The sequence below is a fragment of the Ambystoma mexicanum genome, chromosome 9 (genome assembly GCF_040938575.1).
Source record: "Ambystoma mexicanum isolate Mex_15411 chromosome 9, UKY_AmexF1_1, whole genome shotgun sequence".
NCBI classification, from domain to species: domain Eukaryota; kingdom Metazoa; phylum Chordata; class Amphibia; order Caudata; family Ambystomatidae; genus Ambystoma; species Ambystoma mexicanum.
The window spans coordinates 1,307,575,289-1,307,593,376 of record NC_090931.1 but is presented as its reverse complement, the minus strand read 5'-3'; the positions used below and the strand labels follow the sequence as shown (position 1 = coordinate 1,307,593,376).

The window sequence follows — 18,088 nt, the reverse complement described above, 5'->3', positions numbered from 1 at the left end:
CAGGTCCTGCTGGCTCTTCATTTTCGCCGCCGCCACTGAGAAAGCACAATGATCATGAGGTAGCAGGGAAGGTCTCCATGATTCCAGGTCCTGCTGGCTCTTCATTTTCGCCGCCGCCACTGAGAAAGCACAATGATCATGAGGTAGCAGGGAAGGCCTCCATGATTCCAGGTCCTGCTGGCTCTTCATTTTCGCCGCCGCCACTGAGAAAGCACAATGATCATGAGGTAGCAGGGAAGGCCTCCATGATTCCAGGTCCTGCTGGCTGTTCATTTTCGCCGCCGCCACTGAGAAAGCACAATGATCATGAGGTAGCAGGGAAGGTCTCCATGATTCCAGGTCCTGCTGGCTCTTCATTTTCGCCGCCGCCACTGAGAAAGCACAATGATCATGAGGTAGCAGGGAAGGCCTCCATGATTCCAGGTCCTGCTGGCTCTTCATTTTCGCCGCCGCCACTGAGAAAGCACAATGATCATGAGGTAGCAGGGAAGGTCTCCATGATTCCAGGTCCTGCTGGCTCTTCATTTTCGCCGCCGCCACTGAGAAAGCACAATGATCATGAGGTAGCAGGGAAGGCCTCCATGATTCCAGGTCCTGCTGGCTCTTCATTTTCGCCGCCGCCACTGAGAAAGCACAATGATCATGAGGTAGCAGGGAAGGTCTCCATGATTCCAGGTCCTGCTGGCTCTTCATTTTCGCCGCCGCCACTGAGAAAGCACAATGATCATGAGGTAGCAGGGAAGGTCTCCATGATTCCAGGTCCTGCTGGCTCTTCATTTTCGCCGCCGCCACTGAGAAAGCACAATGATCATGAGGTAGCAGGGAAGGCCTCCATGATTCCAGGTCCTGCTGGCTCTTCATTTTCGCCGCCGCCACTGAGAAAGCACAATGATCATGAGGTAGCAGGGAAGGCCTCCATGATTCCAGGTCCTGCTGGCTGTTCATTTTCGCCGCCGCCACTGAAAAAGCACAATGATCATGAGGTAGCAGGGAAGGTCTCCATGATTCCAGGTCCTGCTGGCTCTTCATTTTCGCCGCCGCCACTGAGAAAGCACAATGATCATGAGGTAGCAGGGAAGGCCTCCATGATTCCAGGTCCTGCTGGCTCTTCATTTTCGCCGCCGCCACTGAGAAAGCACAATGATCATGAGGTAGCAGGGAAGGCCTCCATGATTCCAGGTCCTGCTGGCTCTTCATTTTCGCCGCCGCCACTGAGAAAGCACAATGATCATGAGGTAGCAGGGAAGGTCTCCATGATTCCAGGTCCTGCTGGCTGTTCATTTTCGCCGCCGCCACAATGATCATGAGGTAGCAGGGAAGGTCTCCATGATTCCAGGTCCTGCTGGCTCTTCATTTTCGCCGCCGCCACTGAGAAAGCACAATGATCATGAGGTAGCAGGGAAGGTCTCCATGATTCCAGGTCCTGCTGGCTCTTCATTTTCGCCGCCGCCACTGAGAAAGCACAATGATCATGAGGTAGCAGGGAAGGCCTCCATGATTCCAGGTCCTGCTGGCTCTTCATTTTCGCCGCCGCCACTGAGAAAGCACAATGATCATGAGGTAGCAGGGAAGGTCTCCATGATTCCAGGTCCTGCTGGCTCTTCATTTTCGCCGCCGCCACTGAGAAAGCACAATGATCATGAGGTAGCAGGGAAGGTCTCCATGATTCCAGGTCCTGCTGGCTGTTCAGCTAATCTGCTTGGAGTGATAGCGCATCCGTTATGCAGGAAGCAGTATACACAACAAAGCAGGCAGTTTTCAGGTCAGAAACTTGGGAATGTGGGGAGTGGTATTAAAAATATTGGCTGTTTTAGAGGTTCTATGTGATTTCATAGAGATTTTTTTGTCTAATTCGCTTTTGTCATTTTTTTCTTCGTGTTTTACATTTGGCCGCAAAATATGCAGGTGGTGACCTACTACAGTCGCCCTCCATCCTCCCCATTTCTTTATTATCACGATAACCCACCCCCCCAAAATAAGTGGAGTCAAAACTAGTCTAAAGAAATGTGACGAATTCTGCCGCAATGTAATCTGCCTATCCCTGTAGTTATTGACTCCTTATATATGACTTTGCAGTAAACATCATACATTGCCTTAAACTCGCAGGCGGTGTATGCAGGGAGAGAGTGGGTAAAGGGGTCCTTGCCATCTAGGCATGGGTATTGTTACCGCACTGCAGCCAAGAGCGTCTACATGCACCTGAAAGAAGGGTGAAGACACTGGGAGAGCTGCTCGAAACAAAAAGACAGTGGCAGAAGGCGGAGAGGTCTCCGAATGCCTGCCAGAAAATCGCAGACGTAAAGGTCAGCCGCAATTTGCACAGCTTTCCTTTAATTGCACTGACCTTTCAAGTCGAAGCTCGTGACCTCATCAGGAGGGCAATCAACCCCTGGTGCCTTTATTTCCACCTCACGTGATGAGACCCCAGGCAGCCCATGCCAATGAATTTAAGCCAGACTGCACTTTCTTTTCCCAGGATTCTCGTGCAGTTCAATGATTTGGGGGCATTTCGTGCACCTCAACGAGAAACAGCGCAATCTGCATGTTTTTCAGGGGCATTTTGTGAGACAACATCTGGTTTTCGGAAATTTCGAGCTAAAAATCACGAGGACTCTCTTGCACTCAAATCGTCTGCAAATACAAATAAAAAAACACAACAAATGGCTGCAAGAACAACCCTTGTCCAGAGGGGGCACATGCCCGTAGCGCTCCACTCCAGCGAGGATAGATCCCCACCAAGTATCCATAAAAGATTTTGAGGTAAGAGTATTTCATTATTTTGGTAAGTGGAGAGTAAAACCCCAACTTGCAAAGTGAAAATATATTCAATTTTATTTTAAAAATAGAGATTTTATTTGTAGTCCATACATTCATGTGTGATGCACATTCCTGTGAATGAAAGAAGCATTGATATCATACAGGCCATCTTCACGCCGGGCAGCTTTATAGCAGAGGTCCCCTTTGTGGCAGGTGCTGCTCCAGCCACTGGTCTGAGCAGTGCAGGTGGCATAAGGGTCAGGCACATGTGTACCGGTTACTCCTCATTTTTCTTTATTGGGATTACAGGTCTGAATTTAGGAAGCAAAATAGGCTGGTACGCCCCTGGGCAGAGCAGGGCACTAAACAACAAACCTGCCCCAATAGTACATCAATTAAAACCATGCAATCCCCAGATAGCTCAGACCTACCACAGACAGGTCTTCCAACCATATATTATAGTGAAGCGTTCTCCGCACTACAGTTCAATGGAGCATCAAGTTCCAAAGGAAACCTGATATATGAACTGCTAATTTTTTGACTCTTACGACGGATTTCGCTGACATTTTGCAAACAAGTTTTACCTGCCCCCCTCCTCCCTCCCTCCCCTAGCCTGGAAATTGTGGGAAAGATCGGTTAAAAAAAATGAAGTTAAGAAGAAAACAAAAAAAAATAAATACTGCGGTTTCAGCCTAGTTCCCATTCCTTTTCCCATAGAAGATAAATTCTAATTTTTTCACAGGAGCACAGCCCAAACCGCTTAGGCACGAAGCATTGACTCAATTTGCGAGGAGGGAGGTCTTGGGTTATTGCAAGACCAATAAATATTTGACAGAGAAGGGGAGGCCCATATTCTCCCAAAATTATAAGGATATCTCCCATGGTGCTCTGCAGCAGAGAGGCTTTTCTGAAATGAAAAAGCTCGCTTTTTTTTGTTCAATGCGAGAGATATTCGCGAATATTCAGGGTTATCCAAAAACGAAAAGTTGAAAAAAGGCCTTTTGGAGGAGGAAAACTGAGGAAATCTCATCAGGCTAGAGGTGGGGAATGTGGTAGTGGTGGGGGGGTTATAGAGGGGGGAAATAGGACACCACGTGAAATTGGGGAGTTGGGGGGGAGGGGCTGGTGACCAAGTTCAGAGCTTGAATATTTGGGATTATTTTTGCATATTTAAGGTTCTTTTTCAAATTCTGTGTTATTTTTTGGCTTATTCGCACTTATAGCAGTAAAACGAATCAGGAATAAAAAAAATGGGCCACACGTATAATAACAGTGAATATTTTCAAAATATTTTTAGTCCATTGCTAAAATAACCGCTGTAATGCGGAAAAAGGTTTTGGAAAAAAGAGATAGTTAAAAATACAAAAAAGTGGAATTGTACAGCTAAAGTGAGGTGTGGGGGTAACAATGGGGCAACATGCCAAGGGGTGCAATGTGGCCCTGGCCAGTGAGCTCAAAGCCCATGGACTAATACCTATGGTATAGCAAAACCCTTGGAATTCACAGAAACAAACCTTAGTGTAGGTGAAGTAAAGATGTGAAGATTTAAGGCAACAAAGCCCTTCAAATTGAGCAGTGTGGCAAGCCAGGACCAGCTTAACTCGGGGCACCCCCTTTGATGTCCCCCATAATGCCATTTTGTATGTCATTGTGAATCCCAACTCTTATAAATTGTATGGGCTCATGGGCTTTGCTAAGGGAACGCGCCATGGTAAGCTGGCCATGGCCTCCCTCATCTGCTGAATTTCAAGGGTTTTGTTGTGTTAAATCAGCACAACTTTACTGCACCTTAACTAAGGTTATTTGGTTAAGAGAGAGAGTTAAGGTGATCAGATTTAAGCCAACAAAACCCATGAAATTGCCCCCTTTTGCACAGCGTATGACAACAACGATGACATCAGAGATGACATCACTGGTGACATCACATGGCATCAGTAATGACATCAATAATGAAATCAAATGTGACATTAATGATTAAATAAGTTAGAATATGTTTGTTGACCTCTTTTGATACTTTTTTATTACACTTAAAAATAACATGACATGGAATAATACACTGATACAGAAGTATGATACGATTACATGTGAAGCATTAATTTGTAGTAACTTAACTTATAAACTTTAAAATAAAAATATTAACTTTATACAAATGGGTTGAATTTCAGGTATTAGTCAACATTTACAATGTTTTCTTGCAGGGAAAGTACCTGATTCTGGCAAACCTATTTCAGGTATTTCAAACATAATACAATAGGCATTTGTAGTAGAAAGAAATAAGAATAGACAGTAGAAATCTGCTTAAAAGTAAGTGCTATGGAATTAGTCATTGTTCACATTTTAAAATTTACAATTCTCCTCACTGTAATAACATTACATGAACACATTTGTTTCTAAATGACAAGTTTCATACAAAATAAAAAACATACAAAAGAAAGTGTGTGCATTGTGATAATATATAATCAAATACTTTGAAGTTTGATTATTATGCAAAATAAATCAGTTACTTATGGTACATAATTGTATACTGCACGTTATATTTAAAGAAACGGGCAGAATACATTGTACTGTGCATATATGTATTGTTAAAAAGAAAACAGCTGTCATATTTCAAAATGTAATCAAACCAGTGATGTCATTCATGATGTAATTAGTGATTTCACCAGTGATGCCATCTGTGAGGTTATCGTTTTGGTCCCGTGCTGCGCAACAGAGAACGCATAGTTATGGTCGACCTGCTTGAAATACGATTGCCAAATTTCAGGGATTGTGTTGTGGTAAATCAGATCACATTAACAGCTCTCTTAACCAATTTATTTTTCACTGACTTTCAAAGGTTTTGTTGCTATTTATTTTTCACGTTAAATCTGATCACCTTAACTTTTCTCCTAACTAATGTTTTTTACTGAATTTCAAGGGTTTTGTTCTACTATAGTTTCTTCAGGGCCCACTAGCCACGGCCTTCTGCTGTGGACACTGTACATGATGCATCAATAGGTTTCTTTGGGGCCCTCTAGCCAATGTCTTCGGCCATGGCCAGCGGCCCCGGTTTTCAGATGTGGCCATTGAACATCTTAACAGACACCTGACACCTTTTTCTGCACTTACCCCTGCACCTGCCACCTGCTGGCCGTACTTTTACTTAATGTTATTTATTCTATTATGTACTGCACTGACCCTTCCCGATCCCCCCGCACTTTCCCACTTCCCCCTCTCATGCACTTGCGCGATCTGAATGACACCTGTCCTAGTAGGATCGTTGTCTGTCTTCCCTCTGTTCCCCCTCCCTTATCTCGTCGCGCCTTGAAACACTTGTGTATAGGCGTGTTATAAATGCTATATCATATCATATCTCATATCATACATGTTGCACTAATGGGTTTCTTCTGGCCCCACTAGCCAGAGCCTTTAGCCATGGCCAGTGGCCACAGCCTTTGGCCATGGCCACTGAACATGTTGCACCAATAGGTTTCTTTGGAGCCCACTAGCCCTTTGGATACTGTACATGCTGCACCAATAGCTTTCACTGGGACCCACTAGTCCTGACCTTTGGCACACAGGCCCATTACACCCTGCCTAGGAGATGTGATCGCTGCAAGTGTAAAATTACTCCCCTCCCACCCCAACTCTCCCCCAATTCCCACGGTATTCCCCAGATAGGTATCTGGTCATTACATCTAATTCCATTCCATCGAAATTTTTCCATCTAAAAAAATGTCCATCAAATGCATATTTTTTGGGGGGGTAAAGGGTTAATGTTTGTCTAGGTGCATTTTAAAGGGTAAAAAAACAGGGGTTTGGGGGAAAAAAGAAAAAAGATTGGATGCAAAAAAGCATTCGATGCAATTTTTTTAGATGGAAATAATTTGATGCAAATGCATGTCGATACAAGGAACTCGATGCAATAACCATAAACCCCCAGATAACGCTATAAAATACAAAACTCGGCCCCTTCCTCTTTCATGGTCCCCTCAATTGCTTTTTACCTCCCTGCCTCTCTCCTGGCCATTACCCCCATCACTGTTCAGATTGTGTGATGCATTTTCTTCTCCGAGGTGGACTTGATTCAAATGTGAGTGCTGAATTTCATGGGTTTTGTTGCGTTAAATGTGATCTCTCTTAACAATGGGGTTTCACTGAATTTCTAGGGTTTTGCAATTCCTTTGTTTTCTCTGGGCCCACCTGTATGTGTTGCACCAATATCTTTCTTTTTCTTTTGGGCACACTGGCCATGGCCACTGGCCATGTCATACCATTATTTTGTTACCAAACAGCCATTGCCCCATACCCAGTAGATGAAGGAGCTGTAGATGTTAAACCTTTTCTTTCGAACTCCTTATTCCTGCGATAATTTAACAGTAATAATTTCTAATAACAGAAAGAGTAGCAGCTCGCCTATTCCTGCGATAACAGTGACAATTGCTAAGCATTAAAATGTCTTCCACTTCCTCATAGGCACTCAACATGTCCCCCTTCTTTTTTCCAGGTTCCCTCACTCCATTCAATTGCTTTTTCCCGCTCTCTCTCCCATTACCCCCCTTTTTTATGACGCACAGTTTTTTATCAACACATTTTGCTGCATTGCCGCTGAAATCTCGTATGATTCCCGTGATCTACCCCTAATAAACTGAAAAATGTCTACCCGTAACTGGCTCCCCACCCCACCCACAACTTCACACGGTGTCTTCTTTCCCACGCCCAACCTCTAGCCTGGTGTGATTGCCATTGGTTTATATAGCGCCTACGACCATGCCATCTAAGCACTGTCATTCAAAACAATCACTGCTCCCCTAGGAGGGACTACATAAACAGAAGATTTTTGAGTCTCTTTCTAATGTCGAGAATGTTCTTAGACTGTAAGGTCGTGGGGGAGTAAATTCCAAAGTTTGGTCCAAATCTGCGCAGCGGTTTTCACGCTACGGAAGTTCAAAAACCACTTTTTCCTCAATGTGAAAATGAAGCTGAAAACTGCATTTTGATGTTTTTGATTAATATATTTTTAATTCATCCAAATCCATCCAGCAAGTCAAACGTTATTAGCCTCTCTCGGGCTCTCTGCTGCAAAGCCCCAAAGGTTTTAAGGAGCAGGGGGCACCCTCTTCTATGTCAAATATTTTTTAAACTACTGGATGGATTTACCCCAAACCACATAAGGAAATTACATCAACGCTTTGTGCCCAAGTTATTACTTATTCAGTTCAAATCTACCCAACGGTTTTCACTCTAGGACTGTTCAAAAACTGCACTTTTTCTCTATGGGAACATTAATGGGCTGAAAACTGTGGTGTTTTACTTTCTTAATAACCTTTTCATTTTTTAACATACTGTTCTCAAAATGTCCAGTTTGGGGGGGCCTTTGGCACACTTTTAATTCAGAAAATGACATCCAAATGCAACCAGCAAGACAAAAAAAGTTATTAGCAATAGAGTTAAGCTGCTCATGACTTCCCACATCTGCTGAATTTCAAGTGTTTTGTTACGTTAAATCTGTTAACTAATGTTTTTTCAGTAAAAAAAAAAAAATCTTTATATATCAGGACCAACATGCTAATATGGGGCTTTTTTTCCTTCTTTTTTTAGCAAAGTGGTACGTTTTTGGGCCAAAGTGGGAACAGTGTGATGACTTACTCCACTGTCTAGAATGTAGGTTTTACGCTATTCAACAGATTCTTCAAAATACAATGTGTAGCACATTTTACCCTCCACCCAAAAAAGGGACAATTGCAATATGTGACAATTCACCACTTTTTCATTGGCGCCTGAGACAACTACGCCAACGTAACTCTCAGTTATATGCTGTAACGTCTGAATAAAGACGACTTTTGACACAGTAGTAGGCAGGGGAGTTCTCTGGCGTGCGCGTTAACTGCCAACTCTCCTCATTCCGGCGGGAAAGTCTGCAATCACACGGCGCGCCTTCCTGCGCTCAACACTGCACAAGGGAGGCCCTGGCACTTCCACCTCAGTGGTCAAGAAGAAGCTAGTGGCCCGGGGAGCAGCGCGGCGCTATGAGGACAGCCGGACTGGACGGCTAGGCCGAACAATAAGCCTTTGCTGTGTGCTGTGTGCACCTATGAAAGAAAAGCAACACGCACGCTTGCAAAGGGTGCTCTTCCTGGTGGGAAACGGTTCTAGGTTATAACATGACCTAGACTATAAATAAACCAATAGAAAACATGAAGAGGCACAAATACTTGATTTTCCATTGAAAGTAACACTAACAGTACAAATCAAGCATTTTAAACGAAGTAAAAATCATGATGTATTTGTGTACGTTTTGTCCAACAAAAAACATAATCCTGTGCAAGTATGTGCATTTGTTTTCAAATGTGTTTTTGAATAATTAATGATCCAGCAATATAAAGGGATCCCCCCCCCCCCCCAACTACCCAGTTAAGCTCATCAACCCTCTATCTTCGCGTACCTATTTCCAGCTTTGAGGGTATACGTTCAAAATAGGGCAACCCTGCCATGGCTCAAAGCACCAGTCTGCCCCTCCACTGCATGCCTGAACTGCTCTCAGCCAGCTGTGTAATTATTTTTGTTTTGATAGATTTTATGATGTATTAAATATTAAAGTTGGGGTGTTCTCACCCCTCAATTTCCATTTTTCCTTATATTTGTAGAGTTATTTTTCGTGTGTACCTTGTGAAAGCTCCAGCCGGATGACATATATAAATGAGCTCAGGGAACGCACTACATTGGGTTTTTGGGAAAACATGGTGGAATTTGTTGGCGAATTGTAAAGCACCAGCTATCAGCACAATCTTTACCTGGCATCCTACTTCCACAGGATGACCACACAATGGTGCCATGTCTCCGGAACACTACTTTTCCAGACAAGACTCTCCTTTCACAAATTATTGCTATCAAGTGCTTAAGTCCAACTGACAGCAAACCTGATACTCCCAGAATGCCTTTGTTTGCTAGCAAAAACTCTAGGTTTGTTGGTGGCAATATCCGGCCCCACTACACCCGAGGTTTGTTGATCTCAGTTCAAATGATAGGCTCATACACCAGCTAGAACTGTGTATTAAATAGAAATCCTTTGAAACAAACCATCACAAAAAAGAAAAACAACAATGCACCTTTCTTAGGCTCCAGAATCAAGCACCAGCCACAGCAAACTGACCGACCTACATAAGAAAAGGACTACAGCTCACAAGACAAGTTGCAGATATTGAAAGGGCTTATCCAGGGGTGTTGCCTTCACAGCACTTCAATAGTTTCTAGATCCGACCAGTGAGCGGAAAAACAACACGGATTCATTGGTCTTGTGATACATCTCTCAAAATGAGAGAAGAGATCAGATGCAATAACAGAACAATTCATTTGCTCGGCCCTTGAAGAGGGCAGGTTGGATCAAAGTCAGTGATTTGGAGAGCCTTCATGCCCACAGTTGGCACCTGTGCTGGGTTTACTTTGTCCTCACAAATCGGCCAAGTGGCCCCTGCTCTACAGGTACCGCGTTTATGGGTCAGGGGGAATGAAGATGGAGAGAGAGAAGGATGGTGGCCCTACTTCTGAAAATAAAGCAAATTAGAGCCAGAGAAAGAATTCATGCTGCCCTCGGTGAAGAGCCATTTTGACACTCCTGGTTTGCTGTTGGCGCATTATCAGCTGTCTGGAGTTGCAGAATTGTCGCACGGGCCCTGGAGGGAATTGTTCTGAAGATTGCTCTTATTGACAGACTCCATCACATTGAAAACAGATAACAGTTTTAAAAAATGCAGTTTCAAAGAGGTTTCATTAAAAAAAAATTCAAGTTGTTGGTCTGGTTGGGATTGGGCTTCGTGGTTGGTATTGAGCAGTTGACCGCAACAGTCATATAAAGTCTCACAGATCTTTTGGGGTAATTCAGTTTTGCTCGCACAACGCAGAAAAGATATTTCATCAAGGAGTACGGTTCATTATAGTAACCATGTTTCACTTCACCTTCAGTGTCTGGGGAGGGAATCCGCTTCTCCGCTTCTCAGCGTCATATAGGTCTTGTGATCTAGTTTCCCCACATACACAGATTCATTGGGTGACTCGTCTCTCCATTCCTTGCGGGCCTTGTGGCTCAGGTTCCCCAGATGGAGCATTTCAGATAGACCACTATTTGCTTCATTAGCAATGAGACCAGGTTTCCCAACATTAAACTCTTCGCTAGATACCAGTTTTCTCTGTACAATAGGGTGCTTGTGGCTCAGTTTCCCAAGCATGCAGTATTTTATTATTTATTTATTTGTTGAACATTTGTATGGCGACTATGCAGCAGAAAGTGTTTCCAGGTGCCATAACACTAAGGGGGAGTGGGGAATAGAGGAGGATAAACAACAATAAACGGTCCTACTAGGACTTGTTACATTCGGTTTGTGCAAGTGCAGCAAACAGGAAGTGCAGGGGGGGGTGTAAGGGCGAAAGAGATGGTATGGGAAGGGGTAGTGGGGGGATGCATGAGGGAGCGGACCCCAGGGGCTGGGTAAGTGCAGTGGGGAGGGAGCCCCAGAGGCTGGGTAAGAGTTATGGCGAGCCTGGAGAACAAGTGCGCTGGGGGACGGGATAAGGGTCAACAGGTGTGACATGGGTGGACCTGACTCAGTAGTCTAGTAAGGGAAGGGTGCCTGAAGGCATGTGCTGGTACGGAGGTGCTGAGGCAGATTAGTCGAGAGGGGGGGCCTGGCCACTTTGGAGGGGCCAGGGAGCCAGTTGCAGCAAGGAAGGGGGAGGAGAAAGGGAAGGTCGGGAGAAGCTTCCGGAACTTAAGGAGATCCGGCTCAAGTCTGAGAGGGGTGGGGAGGCCATTCCAGAGAGAGGCTCCTGCCGAGGAAAGATATCTACCCCCCACTCTCTGCTTGGAGAAACATCTGACCCGCAGAGAGTTAGAGGTAGAGGGCCAAAAGACTACAGCAGGGAGGAATTTAGGGAAAGAAAGTTGAATGCAACACAGTCCCAGGCTTTGTGGGTGATGCAGAGAGGTCTTGAATTTGACCTTGCAGTCACCAGAGCCATTGGAGAAATTTTAGGGCTGGAGAGATGCGGTCCTTGGGCTTGAGACAAAGGATACGTCTTGCAGTCATATTCTGGATTAAGTGAAGAGGGCAGAGGGAGGAAAGAGCAGATTGAGAAAGAGGCTGCTGCAGTAGTCCAGCCTGGAGAGAACCCGAGCTCTAGAGGGATTCAATGTCTGGGGGAAGGTGAGGAAAGGGAGAATGCCTCTGAGGAGGTGCAGCTGAAAGTGAGCCTTCTCAGCAAGGTCTGTGATATGAGGAGAGAAGGAGACATAGGAGTCGAAGAGGACACCCGGGTTTTTTGCATCACAAGAGGGTGAGGGGAAGGGGCCCAAGGAAGGTGGCCAGAGATAAGGAGGCCTGTGGGTGAAAGTTACAATGAGATGGATCTCAATCTTACTGGCGTTAAGACAGAGATTGTTAGCAGCACACCATGCCTGAATAGCAGTCACAGTCGGGAATGAGAGAGGAAGGGGAGGATGGAAGCTTAAAAGGAGAACCGAGTGTCATCTGCATAACATTGGAAGTGAGGAGAGGAGATGGAGATCGGGTGGGCGAAAGGGGCAAGGGGTATGTTAAAAAGCCATGATGAGAGGATAGACTCCTTATGGGGGACGCTGCAAGTAGAGAGTGAGATAGAGGAGAGAAAAGGGCCCATTTGAACATGGGAGGGCCCATTCGAAAGGAAAGAGGTCTGCCAAGCAAGTGCCCAGTCCGTGATGCCCAAAGTATCGCAGACTCGATTTAAGAGGGTGGCATGATTGACAGTATCAAAACTGGCATCAGCAATGTGTCAAACGGTATCCGCCAACATTCTCCTTATAGTCTCGTATTGCTGCACTGGTCTGGTCAGTGTAAACCTTGATCTTTGGTTCTGCCTCCTATCCAATTGGCTCTGCTCACTCGCAGCATCACTGAAAAAGTGTGTAGGTGTGTGAGTTTCCTTTCTGAGCTTGCGTACAATTTTGCTTACTCCTCTCGGTCTGCACCACTTCAGGACACTCTTCCCACAGCAGTAAACGTTGGTTTCATCTTACTCTGTTCTCATGGCATGGCTCCTCTTCTGGCAAGCAATCCCTTTCAGTAGGCTAGGAGGTCTTGCCAGATATTCAGTGTTGCTGGCATTACACCTTCCTTCCTCCTCAAAGCAAATGCTCTTGGTGAAGGACATAGCATAGACCTTCGTTTTTCCGTCAGGGGTTTTCTGGAGCTCCTCTACAATGCGTTTGTGTGTTACCGCTACTCCGTCACCTAGTCCCTTGCATCAACAGTTTGAAAGGTGCTTGTGTTATGCCGCAAGTCGAAGACCTTCTCCCTTCAATTGCCTCATCTTCAGTACACCAGGCTGCTGGCCAGGTCAACTGGTCATTACCATGGAAGACTGACGGGCAGATTGGCTCTGCAGCCCCACTTCGAGCCCCACGAGCAGGATTTAGCATATCAGATCCTATGTAAAGCTCCCTCATTCATAGAAAGGGGCCTAGGCCTACAGCACACGGCCATTAAAGAGGGAAAACAGACATGATACAATTGCCCTCCCAATAAAGAGTAATTATAGCATATAATCGGCATATGAAGTTTGAATGTCTGGTACCTGGAGATCTACGAAAACATGGTTCATTTCCCCAACCACGTGCACCATTAGCACACATGAAGGCACCTTGAAAATACTGAAGCAAAGGGTCGTTTACAAACACAATGTTGCGTATTGCGTCATTTCAACATCACCACTAAACTCTGGCTGCATTCAAATATTCCTCCTTTTCAGGACAGTGTTGGGAAAAGTACCAATATATTTAAACGTAGACCAGGATTCCCTACAGAGCCCTCAGCTGGTACAATGGCATAACATGCCTGTGCTAAATTAGGGCTGCCAGCCTCATGCCACTTTGTCTGTAGCAACACCCACACAGCCACTGTTGACCTCCATCATTCCATGATGAACCACTCTACTGATTTTGAAGCCACTATTGCTGTTCAGACATTTCCATACATGTTAATATGTAATAAAGCGCTCATCTAACCCTATAGGGCGGATGACACAGACGGTATAAGCCGTGAAAAGTAATAACAAAAGCATGAACACATTGAAACATTGGTACAGGAAATAGCATTAAAAGAAAAGGTGGGGAAGAAGGGGAAAAAATAAAATCTATCCACAAAGAAAAACTCCCACTTGTTGTCCCCGGACTCCCAAAACAAATATATCACAACGTCTTGTTCTGATCCACATCTGTATTGAAATTTGCTAAAAAAAACCTCTACTGCACAAAAGGAACAAACATCTCTTCTCCAGACTATACAGAGTTTAGCTGTAGCATCTCCATTCACAGGATGTATGAAAAGGACTTTGCATCTGCCTTGGCAAAGGCCACTTTACCCTGGCCCATCTCTGCAGGGGTTCCAAGGTCATGGCACAACTTCACTTTGCTTAAGGGCAGCCATGCGCCCCAGCATTCCCCTGGCAATCTCCCTGCCAGGTCAAAACATTTTAAAATGTTGATCTCGGTGGACGGAAAAAGGCCAACGTCACCTACTTGGATGATGAGGAAGGGCATCCTCCAATCTTATAACAGTTATACTACATTCTTCTCCTGGGGCCACTAAGAATGACCTCTGCCAATCCCACAACAGTTGTGTTACATTCTTCACCTGGTGTGATGCGGCATGACCTCTGCCAACCCTATTACATTCTCCCCCTGGGTGCTGAGGAATGACCTCTGTCATTAGCAGAACAGCTGTGGCCCATTCTCCCCTTGGAGGATGAGGATTGACCCCTGCCAATACTATCACAACAATATTGCACAACTCTTCAAAAGCAATACTAAAACAACACTTTGCTGTCGCTGAAAATATCACTGGTGATGTTGTATGTGATGTCATTGATGGCGGCATACTACGTAGTAAAACAACCACACTGCTATCTGACACTTGTTAAAAAGCAGTTCACATAAAAGCTTACATTTCTTCAGAAACAGTTGTCTTGGCAGCAGGTCTACACAACTGGACCAGATTCCACAAATCCACAGGAACACATTTTACAAGGAAAACAGAAGGTGACCTTTAGCAAGCAAAGGAATGAGTTTACTCACTTGCTTGAAGAGAAAGGCGTCACTTTCATTGTTCTTAAGCGAAATAGCAAGATGGATGGTGGATAAAATGATCCCACTGATGACGGCCGCTCTCATCCTCACTGGAAGAAGAGTGTAGATGATGTAGATGAAGAACACGGTCCACCACATCCCTTCCGAGGCACTCCGGGGCCGGAGCAGAAGAACCCCCACAATCTGCACCATGAAGATGACCAGAATGATGGCGTAGCACACAATCCACATGTGGTCCTGGTGGAAACCGTTCTTGTTGCAGACCAAGATTAGCACCATGATGATGAGCATGGCCACCGAGAGGACCACGATATAGGGAACCTGGTAGTCCCCGTAGATGGAATGAAAAACGAGCATCACCAGGAAAACGACCACAAGGACGGCCATCAGCATGGTCATGCTGCTCTGGTTGAGCCTGAAAAAGTAGCGCTGGTAGAGTCGTTCAAGCTTGTCTGACTGGAACTTCTTAGACATGAAGATCTGGAGAAGGTTGGCACAAAAGTTGCCCAGAGAATAATGGCCTTCAGAGTCATCATCGTCATCCCCTTTTGTCCTAATTCTCTTCTCGTCTAAGCCCAGCTCTACAGATTTGGGCCTCACTTCCCCATCTTGGCCCCTCGGGTTATTGCCTCCTCCTCGGTTGTTGTTCCTGCTCGCCTCACCTTGGTCCTGCCAGGCCGACTTCGACCTGAAGCTCATTCGGTTCTCCATTGCGTTCCTACCTGGCGGTGGCTCATAGTCCTCCTCGCTCCTCCACCGGCTCATCATCCTGGAGTTCTTCCGCCGAGAGGATCTTGTAGAATAATTGTAGCCATTGGCCCTGGACTCTGCTTCCCCCCAAGCGGACCTGTGCTCTGTCCCCGAGCGGGGGCCTGAAGTTCCAAAGCCAGGGGGGCTCACGCTGTTGGATCGTGACATGATTAACCCAGAAACGCTGCCTCAGAAAGAGAAATCACTGCCCATAATTAAATCCACATGTTGGACGCAAACACATCTCAATTCCCAACTCAATAACAAAAATAGTCACACCGATCGAAGCATCTCTGCCAGTGTTACGCTGAAAGCAGTGTTGAAAAACGATCCCCTCCGAAGTTCAGCTTTTTGGTTCGAAGATGAGATTTTATAGAAAACACAAAATAAAAACTCCTTCAGGTGTGAGGGTTATTTCGCATCATTTGGGGATCTTGAAACAAAGCACACCGGTAAAATATCCCATCACGAAAAAGCCACAAGGTGATTGTAATGTAGCCAAGTACTTATGAGGAGGGTCTTTGTAAAAAACACTAATCTTCCCCGATATCCCCAAGAATTGTGTTTAAATCAAATATACAAGAGCAGGCGATAAAAAAGCAAAAAAAATAAAAATAAACAATGCTTGAAGTTAAAACTCCTGCATATGCTTTTCAAAGAATGTGCCTTGCATTCTGGCAATCACCTTAAAAGCAATGAATAGCACAGGCTTCTACCTTCCTCCGGTATCTCGGCTCCTGTAAATTATTACTCTACTCCAGAAACGAACAGCAGAAACCAGGGAAGGGGAAATGAAGAACAGACACAACTTGTCCTCTGTGGGAATTGCGGCTACATTTCTTCCCCAAGGAGCGTAAGCAATCGAACCTTTTCACAAGAAATGAACTTCACAGGTGTCTGAGGGATGCAATCGTTCACTGTTATTTAAAGTCAGCAGGCATCAGCCGCCTGGGAGACCGCCAACACGTTTCACCTCCCGGAGACACAATCATTGCTGCTGCTGCAGCGGCGATCACGGGGACGGCTGCTTTCCTCTGCCACCGGCTTCCCCTTTTTCTGCTTTTTAGTGCAATCGCCAAGCGTGTGGAGTGCTGCACACCAGGTGTCGCCCGGAAAATCTTGAGCTCTCCATCTCAGAAGAATATGACGGACGGCCGTAGGAGGGGGCTGGGGGTCGTGTGTCAAACGATTCCTCGGAAAGCAGCCCCTGCCGTCGAGATGACAGATCGTGGCCACCCAGTGCCATGCAAGAAGCAGGCGAGCACACATCAGAAGCCCCCTGCTGCAACGTCCTCAGCGGTGCAGGCAGACACCCCTCCGCCCCCCCCCCTCTCACAAGCAAACCCCGGAGATGGTGCGTTTCGGGTCCCCAGGAGCAGAGATGCGCCAGACAGGCTAGGAAAGCAGCGCGGAGGAAACACCATCCCCTGCCATCACTCACATGGCACGCAGGATCTCTGCGGATAGCGTCCCCGTACACACGGGCATGTTCTCAGATCCCTCGGTAGGAGGCTCCACTGCACACATCCATCAGCGAATCAAAACAGCACAAAATAAAAATGTTGTGCTGAAAATCCCCACGACCCTTGGCGACCGCCGATGTGTGCCCTGTCTCCTTCCCTCCCTCACCCGTGCACACTTGTGAAGATATTTCCATCTGCACCTTTCAAAGTAGCCTGCGTACTGCCGTGCAGCCAAACTGCATTTACTGGGACCGCCCCTCGGTGAGAAAGTTCTGAGCGCCCCAGCTGTCTATTTCCAGCAGGAGCCTGCCATAGGGCGCCTGCCTCTTACTCTTTCCTCGATTTGCTCCAATCAAGCGACTCCTTGAGCTGATGGGGGCGGGGAGTGGAGGCTGCAGACGAAATTAGCATAAATAGTGTAGTTCTTTAACTCCCTTTGGGAATTCCCTGTGTATGATTAACTGATCATTTACCCGTTGAATAAAAAAGATATTTCTTGGACAGGGCTCTTTAATTCTGTTTCGCTGACTTCTCTGCCTGTCTGACTTTTCATGTACTATTTGCTGTTTGATGACAAAACATACAGTGGTGGTGTCATGCCAGAAACCAAAAGATGTATAACTTGACTGGTGGAAATTCACTGAACTGTATAAACTATTCCCTGTCTTAAAACATGGCTTTCCCTTTAAAAATAGTTGCCAGTGTACTTAATTAAACCCAAGGTTGTGGCCTCACAATGATCACACAGACACTTTTTAGTGTGACACTTCCTTTATTGCCAATAAAATAATACAGCTTGTACACAGTTGCTTCACTGTGATAATTGTAATCCATGGCTTACTATGTGAGTGTCCAAGAGGGGTTAAAATGGGGGTGGCAGGCTGGCACGAGATCAGGCTTTACCTGCTGGTCAGAGCGCTAGGGCTGCGATGCTCTCCCTTGCTAGCCCGAGCTGCAAATGCCTTTTTTTTAGCGTGCTGCACTTTGCTTTCCTTTTTGTCCTCTCGCGAGAAGTCGGGCGTGC

At 45.7% G+C, this 18,088-nt stretch overlaps 1 protein-coding gene across 1 annotated transcript in view; it reads right to left on the bottom strand.

The window, feature by feature from the left end:
* The window catches only part of ADCY5 (adenylate cyclase 5), a 1,747,191-nt gene extending 1,729,885 nt beyond the window's left edge, over window positions 1-17,306 (bottom strand). The window contains exon 1 of the mRNA XM_069616675.1: window positions 14,840-17,306. Coding sequence (XP_069472776.1) covers window positions 14,840-15,769 — 930 coding nt within the window. The 5' untranslated portion in view covers window positions 15,770-17,306. The remainder of the gene's footprint in view (window positions 1-14,839) is intronic.
* Window positions 17,307-18,088: the final 782 nt, after the last annotated feature.